Genomic DNA, 16749 nt, shown 5'->3' with positions numbered 1-16749 from the left:
CCCTGTAAGGCCATAATAAACACATTCTCGAGTCCATAAATCACATAAATCTATACATAGAATTCCTCATTACAGCATGAAAGGTGGGTACATTACTGGTCACAATCATTTCACTTGCGCTAGTCCATATACACATATTTGCATTTTAAATTTGGAAATAATAATAAAAAACTTTAACACAAATCTTCTGTTCCAGGGGTCCCCAACAGAACATCTTTTCAGGTATTATTATAGGGGGTCCTTGACATGAAAGAGTTTGAGAGCCACTGAAATACTGACCAAATACAGTGGTGGAAAAAGTACTCACATTTTTTTTTTTACAAAAATGACAAATGTATTGGTATCAAAATATACTTAAAGTACAAAAGTATAAGTACTCATTATGCAGAATGTCCCATTTCACAAGTTTTCAAATGTATAAAAATCTTGAAAATAGCAGATATGAGCTCACAATACATCGCAAGGCATTGTGAGCTTGTAGATTGGCTATTTTCAAATGGCCAAAATGTTAAATGTATATAGGGCTGCAGTGGGTAATGTATTTTTTGTAATAATAATAAGTAACTAGTAACTACAATTTTCAAATAATTGGTGTGGACTAAAAGTATAATATTTTACTCTGAGGTGTAGGCTAATGGAGTAGAAGTAAAAAATACAGAAAATTGGAAATACTCCAGTAAAGTAAACTAAAAACACAAAGTACTTAAGTAAATGTACTTAGTTATTTTACACCACTGCTGAAATCAAACCATAGATAAAAACACATCAACTGCAACTTCGTCGAATCGCAGCGTCACACTCAGTGTTGCCAGATTCTGTGAGAGAAACAAGCAACCAGGTCTAGGAAAACCAGCCCAAAAGAAGCGACTATGGCCCACATGAACACTTTAACACTTACATCAGCTATTTGAAAATAGCAGATTGTGAGCTTGGAGATCGGTTATTTTCAAATCAAATATTGTGGGGAAATTATAATAAGCAGATCTGGCAACCCTGATCACACTGCCAAGCCAGTGCCATCTAGTAGAAGGCTCTGTGCCAAGCTATCTCGAGTTCCCCTATTGGTTCGCACTACACGTCACGTGCAGACTGACGTAGGGGGTTGTCAGCCTATCAGGGCTTGGGACAGACCGTGGAGGGCGTGGACAGCGGAGCTCTCTCTTTCCTAAGGACTTTTCCGGCCATTTCATTTCATCTCGTCATTACAAGCCAACCATCCTTTTTAACCAGGACATTCAACATGGCTACCGCAACGAGCCGTTATTACAGTGAGGACGGTCGGGCGACCAAAAGACAGAAAACTGACGGAATGTCCACAGTAAGTGTAATTTATAAGAACTGCAAACATACAAAAAATATGTCCGTAAATGTGCACTGCGTTTGGAGCCACGCACACTTCATTCTCTGTACGAGGCTACCCTCCCCCCGCCTACTAATTCATTTCCTTTTAGTTTTTTAAAATACATTATAAATGAATACGCACTTTAAACGTTTATTGTTTGCATCTTTTTGTAACCGAGACGTATTCGCCGATATACTCCCTATGTTTGTTTTGAATGAAAAAAGGGCTAGCCGCTGGGCCACGCCATACGATAGTGCTTTGTTCCGTTAGCATACGTGCTAACCAGCGTTGCCATGTCGGCTTATTACAAGCGATTTTGGGCTAAATTTACTTGTAAAAAATGGTGGTATTTTTTTTTTGTGGGGGGGGGGTTCTAAAGTGAACTCGCTTATTTTAGACTATTCCAAATGTGTGTGTTTTTTTTAAAACGGTAGTTCTCAAATATTTTCATGTTTTGTGCCAGGGAGCATTTGTGGGTTTAGAATGTTTCAAAAACATATTCCACATTTTATTTAAAGAGTTTTGAAATTGGCAGATTGACAAGCTCACGACGCGTTGTGAGCTTGTAGATTGGCTTTTAAAAATAATTAAATAGCCGATGCATGGTCAGGGCTTGATAATGGCCTCGTTGTTTCTTTTGGGCTTGTTTTCCTAGACCTGGTTGCTTATTTCTCTCACAAAGTTATGGCAACACTGATGCTAGCGTTTAAACGGGTGCTTGTTGTAAAGGGGGTCGTTTTAAATACGGCGATTTGCATTCGTTTTAAATCTACTAAACTACCCGTGGGTTCTGTGTTCTGTTGGGCCACAACAGCACATTAGTCCACGGTTAGTTTTTGAGTGGTTCACACGGTTCGCTGTGAACCTAAAGCGGCAACGCACCCAGTTACCCTCCCCTCCCCCTTAGTAACGGTATGACCTGAGGCGTTTCTGCTACGTTTGTTTGGTAGCATGAGGGCCCTACACATTTTATGCCACTTTGAAAGGGTTTAAAGAGACCCATTTGCACACTACATCAGTGGTCTTCAGCGTTTCAGGCCATGGACCCCCTAGCTGAGAGAGATGAAGCAGGGACTCCCTCTATATTGAATACAATTGTGTTTCAACTTTTTTTATTTACTTGGTCTGCTCTTTTCCCCTCTACACCTAATACGTCTTTGTCAAAAATAAAGCCGATCTACGAGCTCACAAAGCCTAGCAGCGTGATGAGTTGTGAGCTTGTAGATCTGCTATTTTTTGGCCTATTAAGTTCTCCTCAGAAAAGGGATGCTAGGGTTCAAGTGGTTAAGGTAAAAATCGTATCACACAGATTTGGCGGACCCCCTGTAGTAGGGGACCCCTAGGGGTCCCTGACCCCCTGTTGAAGACTCCTGGTTTAGAGGACAGTGTATTGTGAATTGTACTCCATGTACTGTTTCCATGTCTTTCTAAATAAAGTACTTCAATCAAACACATGGTTAAATTAGAATTTTTAGATTTTTTTTGTTCCAGTTATTAGGGCTGTCAGGATTACAACATTTACGTTGACGATTAATTGTCGCACAAATAATTGCAATTAGCGATTTCATTGTGTTTTTTGGCATTGGAATAGCATTTTTATTTCTGTTTGCCTTCATAATCAAACATTGCATGACAGATATGACAAATAACTTACAATATAAAAATAATGTACTGACATATTTAATTAAATTATATATTTAAAAACCTCTGACTATGCTTTGTATGCTTTTAGATCTGGAAGATGATTTTCCAACATGGAAACTATTATGACAATTATGCAAAAAGACTTGCCGTAAATAATTGCCATTAAGGCCTACTAGTACCAGTTATTTACTTTTACTACCCCCAAGGCAGCTTGGCTGATGTTGCTCATATTTAAATATGGTTTGGATCGATGTATTTGAAGTTCTGAGAAATTCTCTTTTGAAGGGCTATGAGGACCCCCACAAGACTCTCCCGTCCGTGGTGGTGCACATCCGGGGGTTAGTGGATGGTGTTACCGAAGCGGACCTAGTTGAAGCCTTGCAGGAGTTTGGAGCCATCAGGTAATTAAAAAAAAAAGAAGTTTAAACTATACTTCCCCTCCTCCACATTTGAGTGCTCAGATCTCCTCGTCCCTTTGAAAAATGTTTAAAAAAAAGTTACTGTAGGAAAATCATACCAAACAATTTTAATGTCAGCCTTTCAGGTGGTAACCAGGAAACTGGCACACCTAGTTAGTTAGCCATTTTTGATTTTAGTTTCCAAACACCACAAGGACCATTATGTATCATGTTACATTGCTGGATGTCTGTTTAATATCATTTATGTATTCTAAACCTGAATTAGAAACCTGAGTGGCTCCTCTGATGTCCCTAGTTATGTGGTGGTGATGCCGAAGAAACGCCAGGCACTAGTTGAGTATGAGGATATGAACGGCTCCTCCACGGCTGTGACCTACGCGGCAGACAACCAGGTGTACATTGCTGGCCATCCGGCCTTTATCAACTACTCCACCAGCCAGAAGATCTCCAGACCAGGAGACTCTGACGACTCCAGGAGTGTCAACAATGTCCTGCTGCTCACCATCATGAATCCCATCTATCCAATCACCTCGGTAAACAATTTCTCTTATGTTATTTAAACAATATATATATATTTATTTAGATTCATTTTCATAATCACTTGCATAAGAGACATTAATTGTTTTTGCAATTATAACGCAGGGAAAAAGTAGATGCATGGCATACACTTACAACATCATGGACTTCAAGGTAGCTTAGGCGTACAAATATAATATGAGCACACAATGACAGTATGGCATTACACACACCACTCTAAACAGAGGTACAACTGTCACCTGGAATTTGAGCTATTTGTCTTGGCCGTGCAGCCGGTGATGCAAGTCTGTGCGACCTAAAAATGTAATTGGAGCACCTTTGCGACTGCAAATAATTGCTGTGGTGTGATCAAAACGGCACTTCGAATGAACCAAAATGAGAGCTCCCTGCCATCCGGAATAACAAACCTTCCCCTCTGAGCTGCCAGTAGCTCTTGGTGCACATAGCCGTGAGTCATAGGAACTCACGGCTGGTATATTTCAGCATGAGTTTTGAAACTGTTGTAAATATTCAGAATCAATGTTTAGCCTATTGAGAAATGTATTTGACGATGCAAAAAAGCCTGTTCGATGTGCACATTAAAAGTCTAAGACGAGTAGGCTATATGCAATAATATGGCCAATTTAATGTCATGTTATATCTACAATTATGTTATAACTTAAAAATTAGAGTTATATTGTCCAAATAGGCTATTAAGGTGAGGAGGGAAAAAAACACGGGTGAAGATGTGATTGAAATCAGTATAGGGGTCCTCCTCCCCTCAGTGACTGCATAAAGACCCAGTGGTGGTGGTGTATTTAAGGCGACTTTCACCATTTTATGTTACTTGTAAACCGCTCAGCTTTATATTTTTTATTCATTCCAAAATCAATTACATATTGATGCTCCTTTTTTTTTTTTTATTGGAGCACCAGTGCTACCAAGTGAAAAAAGTTTATTTCGAGTCCTGACTTTGACAGATTGAGAGTAACAATAATAACAATGTAAAATATAAATAACCGATATATTCATTTATTTTTGCGTTAAGATAAGTTAGAAAAAGAGTGTTAACTATACCAGAAATGTACTCATTTAATGTATATGTGATGCCCAACATGACATAAATTGCTCTAAGAAAAAAGAATAAAAAGAAAGTAAAAAAAAAAAGATAAGTTAGAAAATCTGAGTAGTACTTCTACCACTGTGCAGCTGAGGGAACATTTGCATGAACAAATTGGATGCATTTCCTTTATTTCCCCTCCAGTCATCTATGCCTGCTAATGTTGATTGCCCTGTCACCCAGGCCTAAAGTCTGTGATCACAACGAATGTTTAAAGGATACATGCTTTGACTGTATATTTTGCTGCTGTTTTCCACTCAACTGCTGCTGACTTTGATTGTGCTTTTACACACAGGATGTCCTCTATACTATCTGCAACAACTGCGGCCCAGTCCAGAGAATTGTCATATTCAGGAAGAATGGTGTCCAAGCCATGGTTGAATATCCTTTTACAATCAGAGCCATTTAAAATGTCACATAACACCAAGGATTATATGTACCAAATTTGGTGATACTTGGACCCAAAATAAATTGATTGTTTCAAAGAAAACTGGTTGATGTATGTATATCAAAACTGCAGGAGGAGTAGCTTGCCAGTAGCAGATATAAGTGTGCCAAACTATGGTTTCTCATTGGCAACCACATCAACTGCAACTTGGCATGATGTCATACATCACCATGTCACTGTATGGTAGCATGCTCTTGTTGACATATTGTTGACATATTTATCATACCTGCGCATTTGTCCTATCTCAATAACCGCAAGGCAGTTTTTGTTGTTGTGCAGAGATCTTGGGGTAATCCTTTTGCTCATCCATGCTAAACCAGATTCGAAAACCAGTCCTTGACGACTGTCACAATCTTGTCTGCATGTATTCTTGGCCAACAACTGTTTGTGTACAACCACCTGCATTAGTATCTATTTCAATCTTATCACAACAAGTATGGCTCACAAGGCATCTTGGCAGTGAGGACGTGACTAGAGTTTGATTGCTACAGACACGGCTGGGGACAAAAATATGTACCAGTAGTCACAATTAGTCACAATGTTAAGCTATTGACTGATCATTCTTTGTATACCTGTGGCTCTGTTTTCACTTCCTTAACTCCGCTATTACATTTGACTCGGTGCAGAGTGCACAACGGGCTAAAGCTTCACTCAATGGAGCTGACATCTATTCCGGCTGCTGCACACTCAAGATTGAGTATGCCAAGGTGAGTGCTGCAAAATATGGCCCTTTCTCACAAACATGCTACTTTAACATGTCATACATGCCAGTCATGTAAACTGCAACCCCACTAGCTAGTTGATTGTGTGTATGAGAGCAAGTTTCTGTAACACATTTTGTATTCCCACAGCCTACTCGTCTGAATGTCTTCAAGAATGACCAGGACACTTGGGACTACACCAACCCTAACTTGGGGGGTCCAGGTAAATCCTCACACGCAAAGCGTTCATACACTCATAAGCACCAGACACCCATGTTTTTGGTGAAAAGATAACCTTCTGCTTCTTTACTGCCACCGTGGGGGCTTTTCTGGAACCATGGAGGCTGGGAAACTCTTCCTTCACAATGCCACAACATAGTGAATGCATCAAAATTTAGCATTATGCTTGATTTGGGTCCCAATTTTCAGAGAATTCTGACTACCTAGTCATACCATCCCAGAGGAACTACTGTGGCATTATGAATGAAGTGTGGCTGTGGGGGCCTTCTTAAAGTCTTATGTTGGGCAACGGGCATATGTCTTGAAAGTATGTGGGAAAATGATGGACATTGAGATTAACACTCTTATAAGTACTGGCGATTGAAGACACAAAATTGGCTTTTCTATTTACGAAACTATTGGTCTATCAGCCTGCACTCAAAGGTGTAAGAATGCAATTTCAAAATGGAAATGTATACAGACATTAAAACATTTGTTTTACCTGCAGGCTAATTGAGCATAGTAATGTTTTATATGTAGTTAAAGGTAGGACAGTTGAATTTACACCGTGCATATCCATCCAAAACACAAATTATACTATTCTTCCGTTAGACTCCCTCAGTCAAACCAGAGGTATGCAAAGCACGACTGTCATGCTTCTTGGCAGCAAGCAATGTCATTTGGCACAATGACAATATTGGCCTTATCTAAGCTCATGTTGACAGAACCACGTCGGGCTGCCAACATGACACTATTGTTTGGAATGAGACTTTTTGGGGTGAGACTGAAAGGTAATTTCTGGTGACACTCTAAAAAGGTTTTAAACATACCTAGCAACTTAATGAACCACTTGAATCCTATATACCCAGGGTGTTCCACTAGTCTACACAATGTCCAGCTCGGTCGAAAAAGTAACCAGCTGTGCACGTGCATGCGAGGTCTAACATGATAAAAGAACGTTTTTAGACCATTAATATAATTTTCACACAAGTTGTGCCTATTTATCCATCATTCTGTTGTATTAATTATCAGGATTGCCTAACCTATTAATCCCAATGCAATATTGTATATTTTTACTGCCACCCTGCTCTATGTGCAAGTTCTGTCTCACCAGAGACAGTGCAGAAGAAGCACAGTTCATTACAAAATATAAAATGATGTATCAAAAATACAGTAGAAAAGTAGCCGGCTACGGAGGCTTTAATGTACAGCCATGTGGCCGGCTTTTGTGGAACACCCTTTATACCTTGTTGAATGTAATCCCCCAGGGGCCTATACTAGGCCCGTTCCTTTTGTCCCTTGCACTAAATCTCTTTGCCGAAAAAAGACGATCTACTAGCGCAGACATAGTCTGTCTTTCTTCCGAGGGGGTGGGGCTGTATGTGACAGCTCTGCAAAGGAGGAAAATACTTTTATTACTACCAATTATAGGAACTGACTAGGAAGACTTACCGAAAGTCAACACGAAAGACGAAAATGTGGTCTGGTTACTTTGCGGTCAGGGTGAATGTCCTTCACGCACACTTACGTGATTTATATTCCTGAGGCTCTTGTTTTAGCACTAAACATATTTTGTTTGGCTTGAAAGTGTTCTACAATACATTTATATTTATTTCAGTCACTGAATTGAAAATTGTCCCTTGAACACAGAGGTAGTTCCGACTGGTGCTTATAAAACTGTTATTCTCAAGCCCAAAACTTTAAAACAAATGTCCTAGCCACACAGCCAGGTCTTGGTCTCTTCCACTATTTTTTTTCTTCTGTCAGTCTAGTGCAGTGCTTCTTTGCCAAAGGACTGAATAGTGAAGGAGACCATGGTCAGTATGGGGTTCCTGCAACAGAAGCCATGCCAGTCTCCATGTCTTCCAAAATGTCTGAATCGCTGTATTCGCAAAGTAAAATGTACTGAAATTTGTCTCAAGAGGGAGAGGCAGACACATTTGCACTGACAACACCCGCCACCACCTCAAGTATCTCCGTTTTACGCGGGGACACATCCACCCTTGTACAGAAGTCCCATGGTCCCTTCAGACACAGGGAGAGGACATAGTCTCCACTCATGCAACATATTGTAGGACTGATGACTCCTCATCCACCCTCAACACCTCTCATCTCTGCATCGCAACAACAAAGCCATGAAGACACCCACGTTACCGTTTTTATGGTACCACACACCTCTATTGAAGAGGGTGAGGAGTTTGGTTGTTGGTACTGTGGGATACCAAGCTATGCTTGTGTCCTCCACCTTTCTCCCACCCTCTTCTTTCCTCCACTGCTCCTTCACACCCATGTGGTGGCACATGTGCCTGACACACTGACAACAGACCACAGCTTTCGCCACCTATAAACACCTGGAGAAACATTACAGACTGATACCAGTCCAAAGAAGGAAGGGGGACACCATAAAGATAACATCCATCCATGTAAAGACCAAGCTAGTGACAAACCTTGCAACAACTGAACTCACTCACTCACAAGTCAATTGGGAAAGTTCTTGCTCTACCGGTTTACTGTTGTTGGCGGGAAGGGCTGTGTGTTTTGTTTCGTTTTTCCTCTTCAGTTGCTAAAGAACAAAACACTCAAGCAACACATTACCTCCACTTCTGATGCTGTACTACCAACTGATCCAATAGATGACTTGCACTACCACCACTGATCCCAAGTTGTAGCCAGTCACATTGGAGTTGCTGACACAAGAACTAAACACTCAAGCAACACATTCCCTCCTTCCAATACTTCCTGATGCTGTACCACCAACTGATCCAATAGATGACTTAACACCACCACCACTGATCATCAAGTTGTAGCCAGTCACATTGGAGTGAACAACTGATGAAGACCGAACATTGCTGACACCACCAGGCATTAGCACACTCAAGTCAGGCTTATCAAACACTTATGTGGAGGTTGAGCTCCCCTTTCCTCTTTCTCCTCATCTTTCCCTCCCATGTGCTTTTCTTGCTACATGCATCCCTGTATAGCTCTATTTTTTTTTCTGAGTGCAGATTTTTAACACCTTCCATGTGATACAGGTTTGGCAATTTACAAAGAGGAGCCAGCTCCCCCATCTGAAATGTGCTCTATGGCAGCCTACCAGTGAAGTTAGCATGGACCGATTAACCAACCTGCCAGCAATGGCCCACATCTTGATAGAACCCCCCCGGCGGGTTCTTTCAGCGAACGAGGGAATGGATAAGAGTATGGGATGAAATGAATTTGGTGGACATTGATGGAACTACTGCCCAACTACTTCTGAAGCAAATGTCTTCCCCACTCCCACTGTTTGTAAGCAAGCAGTAAGTAAATCAAGCCCTCCCTCACCTAGGGAGCACGACTGCACAGAGCACAGCACCACACGATTACGCCAGTCCCCCAGCACTCACCATGGCCATACAAGACTGACCTAACCATTTTTTCCCCATACAGGCTTACTCTTTCTGTCTTTCTGTATTGTGGTGGGGGGTGGTTGTGGGTTTTTCCTGTCAATATGTGACTAACATTGGCCATTATGTTTGTATGTTCTATCTGTTCCTCCGCCATTGGTCAAAAAATAACAAATGACACATAATGGCTCTGATTGTGTATTTTGAGGGGGGGGGGGGGTGAGCCTACTTAAGTGTCGAACAGGCCAAATAGAAAACCGTGTGGAATTAAAGCAGCATTACAATTAGCTGGGTCTTCTACCCATGTCTTAACTTATTGGCACTATCCCTTAACTGCCATGCTAGTGTAGTGTTGTATTTATTGGCATCCTCATTTTCTTGAATATGTAGGAAAGTGGTAGTGAAAATGAAGTGCTTAGGATCAATGTACTTTGTAACTTTTCAATTGAATTAACCTGGCCTGTTTTTATTCGTTTGGTTGTTGTGTACCTGTACAGATGGTGAAGCAGAGGGCAATGGAAACAGTGCAGGTGTGTACTTGAGTTACTGTTTCATCTCCCCCATTTTAGGCATTTAATGCGATATCCTTTGTTGCTATTTTTGGCTAGCTGTACAATACTGCCTTCTCCCATAACATTTCTGTTTTGCCATTTCAAGCCAATTCATAGTCTGTAACTGTTTTTCTAGTTTACCATGTAGTGCAGTTTCTGCCATGATCCTTTGTGGTCTTTTTTTTTCTAGACCCCAATGAATCTTCAATTCTAAATGCTTACATCCCAGCAGTCTTCTGTTTTCTGTCGCTACTGGTCATATGACACTTAAACGTTCCATCTTTTTCTCCTTTTTAGATGGAGATGGAGTAAATGCCAATCCCAACAAACGAGCAAGGCAGCCTGCTCTGCTGGGAGATCACCCCCCAGAGTACGGTAAGACCAGCCATACAGTCACACACATTTCCTACAGAGAGGATTCCTCAGTGTTTAACTGTGGAGTGTAGACATTGATCCAGAAGGGTCTATATATGCACTTTTTGTACATTTTTAGTTAGAAATTGATAATTTAACACTTAAGGATTTTGCTGTAGAATGCAAAGATATTTTTCTCTTGTATCTCAATCTTGAATATGTTATGGCAACTTTTGATGGTGAGCTTTCTCCCAAGGAATGAAAATACATGGCAAGAATGTTGTCCTCTTGATAGTATTGATGTACAGTATATGACTTTGCTTAAGACTGACCTTTTTCAAACCGTCGGCTAGAAATGGTCTGCCCCCCATGCAGTCATAAGTATTATATTGCTCATACATAATACATATGCTTTAGATCTTCTCCTCGTCTAATCTGCTTTTTGTCTTTTTGATTCCTCAGCTGGCGGTTACCATGGTGGTTACGACGAGAGCTACGGCTCCCCTCCATATGAGGGTCGCCGTATGGGACCACCAATGAGAGGGCGCGGTGGGAGGAGCTATGGGGGAGGGCCAGGCTACGGCCCTCCCCCGCCACCTCCTGGCGAGTATGGTGCCCATGCAGACTCGCCTGTTGTAATGGTGTACGGCCTGGACCCAGTCAAGATGAATGCTGATCGTGTCTTCAATGTCTTTTGTCTCTATGGCAATGTGGAGCGGGTAGGTTCCATTTGTGATGCATGGATAATACAGTATGTCTGTTATGCACAGAAGGTAACTGCGTTGTAAAATGGGCTATATAAAGTCTATTGGTTTGGTTAAGATGGGTAAATGAATTTCACATGTGCAATTGTGAAGTGACAAATACTCGCAACAACTAGCCCTATTCAGAGTACAGACTAGATTACATTCCCATACCACACCTGTAAGGTAGTGCTTAAAATGGTTGGCTCTAGTGTCCTTCCAGCGTGGGAGACTTGGGTTCGAATCCCGGGCGTTACAGTCACTTAACACCAATGTAGGATTTACGTATGTTTAAAATTGGAGACCTGTTATAACATACAAAGTAGAGGTTTAATTTGGCAAAATTTGTCTCAGTGGCAGCAGAATGCCTCAAAGAAATGCCTATGGTGGCTTGAAGAAAAAAATAAGTGACACTAGTGAAACTGCTTTTTAGAGTTTCATACCTTGGCATAGCTAGGAAGCCGTTTACTACTAATGTTAAGACTGCATTTTGTGTATAGGATGTTCAAAACAATAGTTTCTGACTCATTGATGTCCATGAAAGACTGTTCTAATACATTCGGGGACGTTTGTAATTTGTATAATCGCACTGTTGAAGAAATGTGTTTTTTGGACCTACGGTATTCAATAGTGGTCAAAATATTTGTAAAGACATGACTGTTAAATCACATCCGGACAGAAATACACTTATCAGACTACCCTTGAATATGAATCTTCATGAGGTGTCGCAGAGGTTGAGCTTGGTTTTTATCATTTAGACAATTGGCAACTTAAGCAGTCACTTGACATGTTGTCATTTCTTGTCTCGCCTATTGTATTCAGTCTGATTACACAGCCGTCATGCCTTGCTGCTGGTGCCTGGGAGCATGTGACCCATGTGACCTGCTATTGTATCACTGTTAACTTACGCTCTTTGTCTGTGTAGGTGAAGTTTATGAAGAGTAAACCTGGAGCAGCCATGGTGGAGATGGGAGACTGCTATGCTGTAGACCGTGCAATCACTCACCTTAATAACAATTTCCTCTTTGGACAGAAACTCAATGTGTGGTATGTACAATTACTGGTTGTGACAAATGACAGGCAGTCTCTGCCAACAGATAGAAGACTGCTAATTAAATCATACCGCTTGAAGCTATGTTCCTGCTCAGATTTACGTACACGAAAGAAGGCTTGACCTAGATTTATTTTTTCCTTGACTGCCGATTTCTTGTAATGTCGACAATCGCTAAATCTAATCCTCCTTCCAGTGTGTCCAAGCAGCAGGCCATCATGCCAGGACAGTGCTATGAGCTGGATGATGGTTCCAGCAGCTTCAAAGACTTCCATGGCTCCAGAAACAACCGGTTCACATCTCCAGAGCAAGCGGCCAAGAACCGCATCCAGCACCCGAGCAATGTGCTGCACTTCTTTAACGCCCAGCCCGACTCCTCAGCAGAAATCTTCTCGCAGGTCTGTGGGTCTAACCGAAAGGGGCAGAGATCTAAAAAGCATACGTTGCATACATATACTTGACATATACTTTACGATGAGTCAGATTGAGAGTATTCAGAGCTGAAAAGTTAATCACCAATAATATTGAGCTCACCAAACTTTCTAATGCAGTTTCCATATGGCTAGAGGCTCCTTTTTTTTAATCGAAAGAGAAAATATTCGTCAATGTCTTTCTGAGGAGTATGTTTCCCAGTTTGTCCACCTCTGTCTCACGTGGAGATACTAGTTTATTTTAGGCCATTGTTCAATTTGATTTAATTTGCAATTCTCTTATTTGTGAAAGAATTGGGTAATAAAAGGCTGTAGCCATAAATATCTCATTTAAATTGTACACACATTTGTTTATATTGAAATTCTTCTGGATGTGAGTTCACATGACTCTTTAATTAATTACATTTATTTTGTTAATTAATCTTACGTTATGGCTTGGAAACTGTCAATTAACTGATTGCCTTCTTTACAGATTTGTGAAGAAATTGGTGTCAAGAATCCAGTAAACATCAAACTGTTCACGGGAAAGAGTAAGCATTTTAACCAACATTACTTTTGTGTCTGTTAACTAGTTCGGCAATGACTAAATGTCAGTGCTATGCAGAAATCTTACAGATGGGTCCTAGATTTTGTGCAACATGTAAAATGCAAAGGAGAGTATTTTCTGTGTAGTCAGTAATCCCTGTGACTGTGCTGTTTGACCACCAGGTGGTGCTGCCCCCAGTGAGCGCAGTGCATCAGGCCTGCTGGAGTGGGAGTCCATCAATGATGCCATGGAGGCGCTGGGCTTGATAAACCACTATCAGATGAAGAACTCAAGTACGTACACATACTTATCGCCCTGAAGGGGAATTGCGCCATAACCACTAGCCTCATTTTCCTAAGATGCAAACATTGACGTTCTGTGCACTCTGCAATTGTCATCACATAGAATGATTTGTGCATTTATAGCATTGCAAAGTGTTTTAGGGTGGAACTTTCCTTTAATCTCAGGGAGTAGCTGGCTGTGGGAGTATTCTAGCTTTGGTTTGCCATTCATGTGTATCCAGTTTAGCTATAATTCTAAACAAAGATGACGATTCCATTGTGCAATACAAGTCTCTAATGATCACCCTCCCCCCTTCTTTTTCACAGCTGGTCCGTACCCATACACCCTGAAGCTGTGCTTCTCCACTGTTCAGCATGCCAACTGAGCATGCTCTGTGGCTGCAGAGGACCCCACCCCCCACTTAGACCACGACTTTTCACCAAACCCACCTGGTGCAAACTGATGTACAAAACACAAAAGATTTCAACCTGCGAAAGGACACTGGCCTTGCACGGTCGTTCAAACCCTGCCAGCTGCAAACTTGTTTTCTTCGTCACACCAAACAGACTTTAATCCAAATCTGACCAGCATTTGAAAAGATAGTCTGCCCATTCAACATGTCCAGGTGTGGTTTATAAGGCGTCGGTGTGTCTGTATTATTCAGTTGTCCTTTTTACTTTATAATCATACAAAAGCTCGGAGTGTTAAATAGAATATTTCAGAGATCTGTTTTTATGCTTGGATGGATAAATGGCAATTGTAACTTTTGTATGAGAAGTGTTTATTTTGAAGCTTTTTTATTTTATTTTTTCCCTTGTTGAATGTGTTTTTTTATTTTATTATTATTGCTACAATTTCAGTACTGCGCCTCCATGATACTATGTAGTAGGAGTTTCTTTTGTTGTAAGAAAAATAAAATACGATTTGAAGCTTAGTTCACTCTATGGCCTTATTTTTAAGATGCTTATTGTCATGCTTTTTTAAATTGTCCATAATGTGAATGTTTTTAGAATTGTTGATTTCAAAACCGAGGGAAATCTGGTATGACACAATTGGTGACTTTTGCATCAAATGTCTTAAGTGGATTAATGTTACATGACTAATGCATTTTGAGATGGCCCAGTCTTTGGAAAGTCCATCACTAATTCATTATTTGGAAATGGTATGACCTGCAGAGCATGATAAACTGCTCAGTATATCATCCTTTAAGTGTTTTTTATTTAAACCTTGAATTTGCAATGAATACAATGTTAACCAATCTGTATGGTAGAGTATGCTATCTGCAGTGGTATTCGCAGCAAACACAATAATAAAAAAAACAACACCCTTGCGTTTTAGAGTGGATACGGAAACTGCATACAGTGAACTGTATCCAGTTCATAACCCTGAACATAAAATGGAAACCAGGCTTTCCACACTATGCTGTGCTACGGCACTGCACTCTACTGTCCTATTTATTTTCATCTGTCCTGGGTCTGTCTCCTTTACCATTTACAACTGAATTGTCCCCACGGGAAGGTCTGTGGTGATGAGCAGGGCAGGTATTTCAGGGTGGCCACGAAGGCCATGGCCGTTGTTGCCCCTCAAAGAAATGGCATGCCGTGAGGCCACAGTGGCCTTAATGCCCCAGCTGACTGTACCACTTTGTCCGTTTCTTTCTTGTCAATATGTAGACACCAGTGTCTTTTGTTGAGATTCTACATTTTCATTTTTAAACCAATCCAGTAACTGATTGGTGCAGGGCTGAGCATGGATCAGATTGTAAATGCCATAATTTATTTATTTCACTGCAGACAGTCAACATATCAAATTTAAAATCATCCTTAACCCTTAAATTCAATGAATTCTTTCAATTGACTAAAATCTTATTTTATTTGATGGCCTTCCTGCCCTGGCATTTGGCCTTTGTGCCCTCAAAAAATGTACAACACCAAAGGCCAAGTGGCCTTGCCCCTGAAATGACGAAATGGTGATGAGTACAGTTTTGGGATTTCAACGATTCCGATTCCTTAACGGTTTGTTTCCCTTAACGATTCTTATATTTAAAAATGTTTTGCCCTTCATAAAATAATTGAATTTTATTGAACATTGAACATTTAAAAATGTTTTGCCCTTCATAAAATAATGATATTCAAAAATTCAATCATCCATATGGTATTGTATGCATATTGTAGTGGGGTCCAGGGACCATCTGGGTTACTTGCGATGGTTCTAAATGGACCCAGGTCTGTGACTCTTGAGTGTACTGGAACCAACTGTAAATGGACGAATTTATGGTGGTCCTTGAAATTAAAACTCTTTTTTTGTGACCAACTTTTTATTTTATTTTCCTTTTTTAAAACAAGCTTTCAGAGGTGACAGACATTACATCACATTGCTGTGTGGGCAAGCAGTTCATACAGTTTTCCACAATGACATACGAAAGTGTCTTTTCAGTACAGAGATTGTCCGTCATTATAGTCATGTACTGTATAGTCTGCCTGTTGGCAGTTGTGACAGTCGCTTCCTCTGATCCTGAGGCTACTAAACAGCCCAGGTCCCTTCTTTACCCCCCTACCAGACCCCCGGGTTCGCACAGACATTATAGGAACGGTAAAACCATGATGTATACATGTAAATAATACAATTTAAATAATACAATTTCTTTCTTTCTTTTTTTTTTTTTTTTTTTGATGCAATGAAGTGAAAGACCAAAGTAAATCATAATTGTGTTTGTTAGATACCCTCTAATCTTGTTACAGAGTGAGTGGAAGGGAGAAACAGAAAAAACTGAACAACAAATAAAACAAAAAAACAGCAGAGAACAGAAAAGAAATTAAAACTCTTGAGAATTGTAATTGTATGGCAGACGTGAAGTCCACGTACCAGCTCTGACAGTGAGTGTATGTAATGAAACCAGTGGTGTGTTCTTTTCATTATGAAACCAGTTCCGGTTCATCAATGTCGGATCCGGTTCCTCCGATTCCGGATCCCAACCCTACGCGTAGTAATCGAGTTTGAGCCTCGTCGGACACCGTAC

The 16749-nt window shown here is 40.6% G+C and overlaps 1 protein-coding gene across 2 annotated transcripts; it reads left to right on the top strand.

The window, feature by feature from the left end:
• Positions 1-1185: 1185 nt before the first annotated feature.
• hnrnpl2 (heterogeneous nuclear ribonucleoprotein L2) lies at positions 1186-14664 on the top strand. 2 transcript variants are annotated; one of them, XM_084063752.1, is made up of 14 exons: positions 1186-1318; positions 3272-3387; positions 3701-3938; positions 5337-5424; positions 6102-6196; positions 6341-6413; positions 10290-10322; positions 10641-10718; positions 11160-11416; positions 12366-12487; positions 12688-12889; positions 13395-13452; positions 13631-13741; positions 14057-14664. In XM_084063752.1, exons 1-14 carry the CDS (start codon positions 1241-1243, stop codon positions 14113-14115), a joined length of 1608 nt encoding a protein of 535 aa, XP_083919878.1. In that variant the 5' UTR covers positions 1186-1240; the 3' UTR covers positions 14116-14664. The 2 variants fall into 2 exon arrangements, with proteins under 2 accessions (XP_083919878.1, XP_083919877.1); XM_084063751.1 differs by having other exon boundaries at positions 3671-3938.
• The last annotated feature ends 2085 nt before the right edge of the window (positions 14665-16749 follow it).

Source organism: Gymnoscopelus microlampas (assembly GCF_963454915.1).
Source record: "Gymnoscopelus microlampas genome assembly, chromosome: 8".
In the NCBI taxonomy this organism is placed as follows: Eukaryota; Metazoa; Chordata; class Actinopteri; order Myctophiformes; family Myctophidae; genus Gymnoscopelus; species Gymnoscopelus microlampas.
The sequence above is the reverse complement of the archived record's forward strand: the minus strand, read 5'-3'. Positions and strand labels throughout refer to the sequence as shown.

Excerpts from the sequence above, each read along its gene's own strand:
- hnrnpl2 (XM_084063751.1), top strand. The coding sequence starts at position 1,241 with ATGGCTACCGCAACGAGCCGTTATTACAGTGAGGACGGTCGGGCGACC. Across the intron at positions 6,197-6,340 it reads TCAAGATTGAGTATGCCAAG|CCTACTCGTCTGAATGTCTT; the intron begins GTGAGTGCTGCA and ends GTATTCCCACAG. Across the intron at positions 12,890-13,394 it reads CAGCAGAAATCTTCTCGCAG|ATTTGTGAAGAAATTGGTGT; the intron begins GTCTGTGGGTCT and ends CCTTCTTTACAG.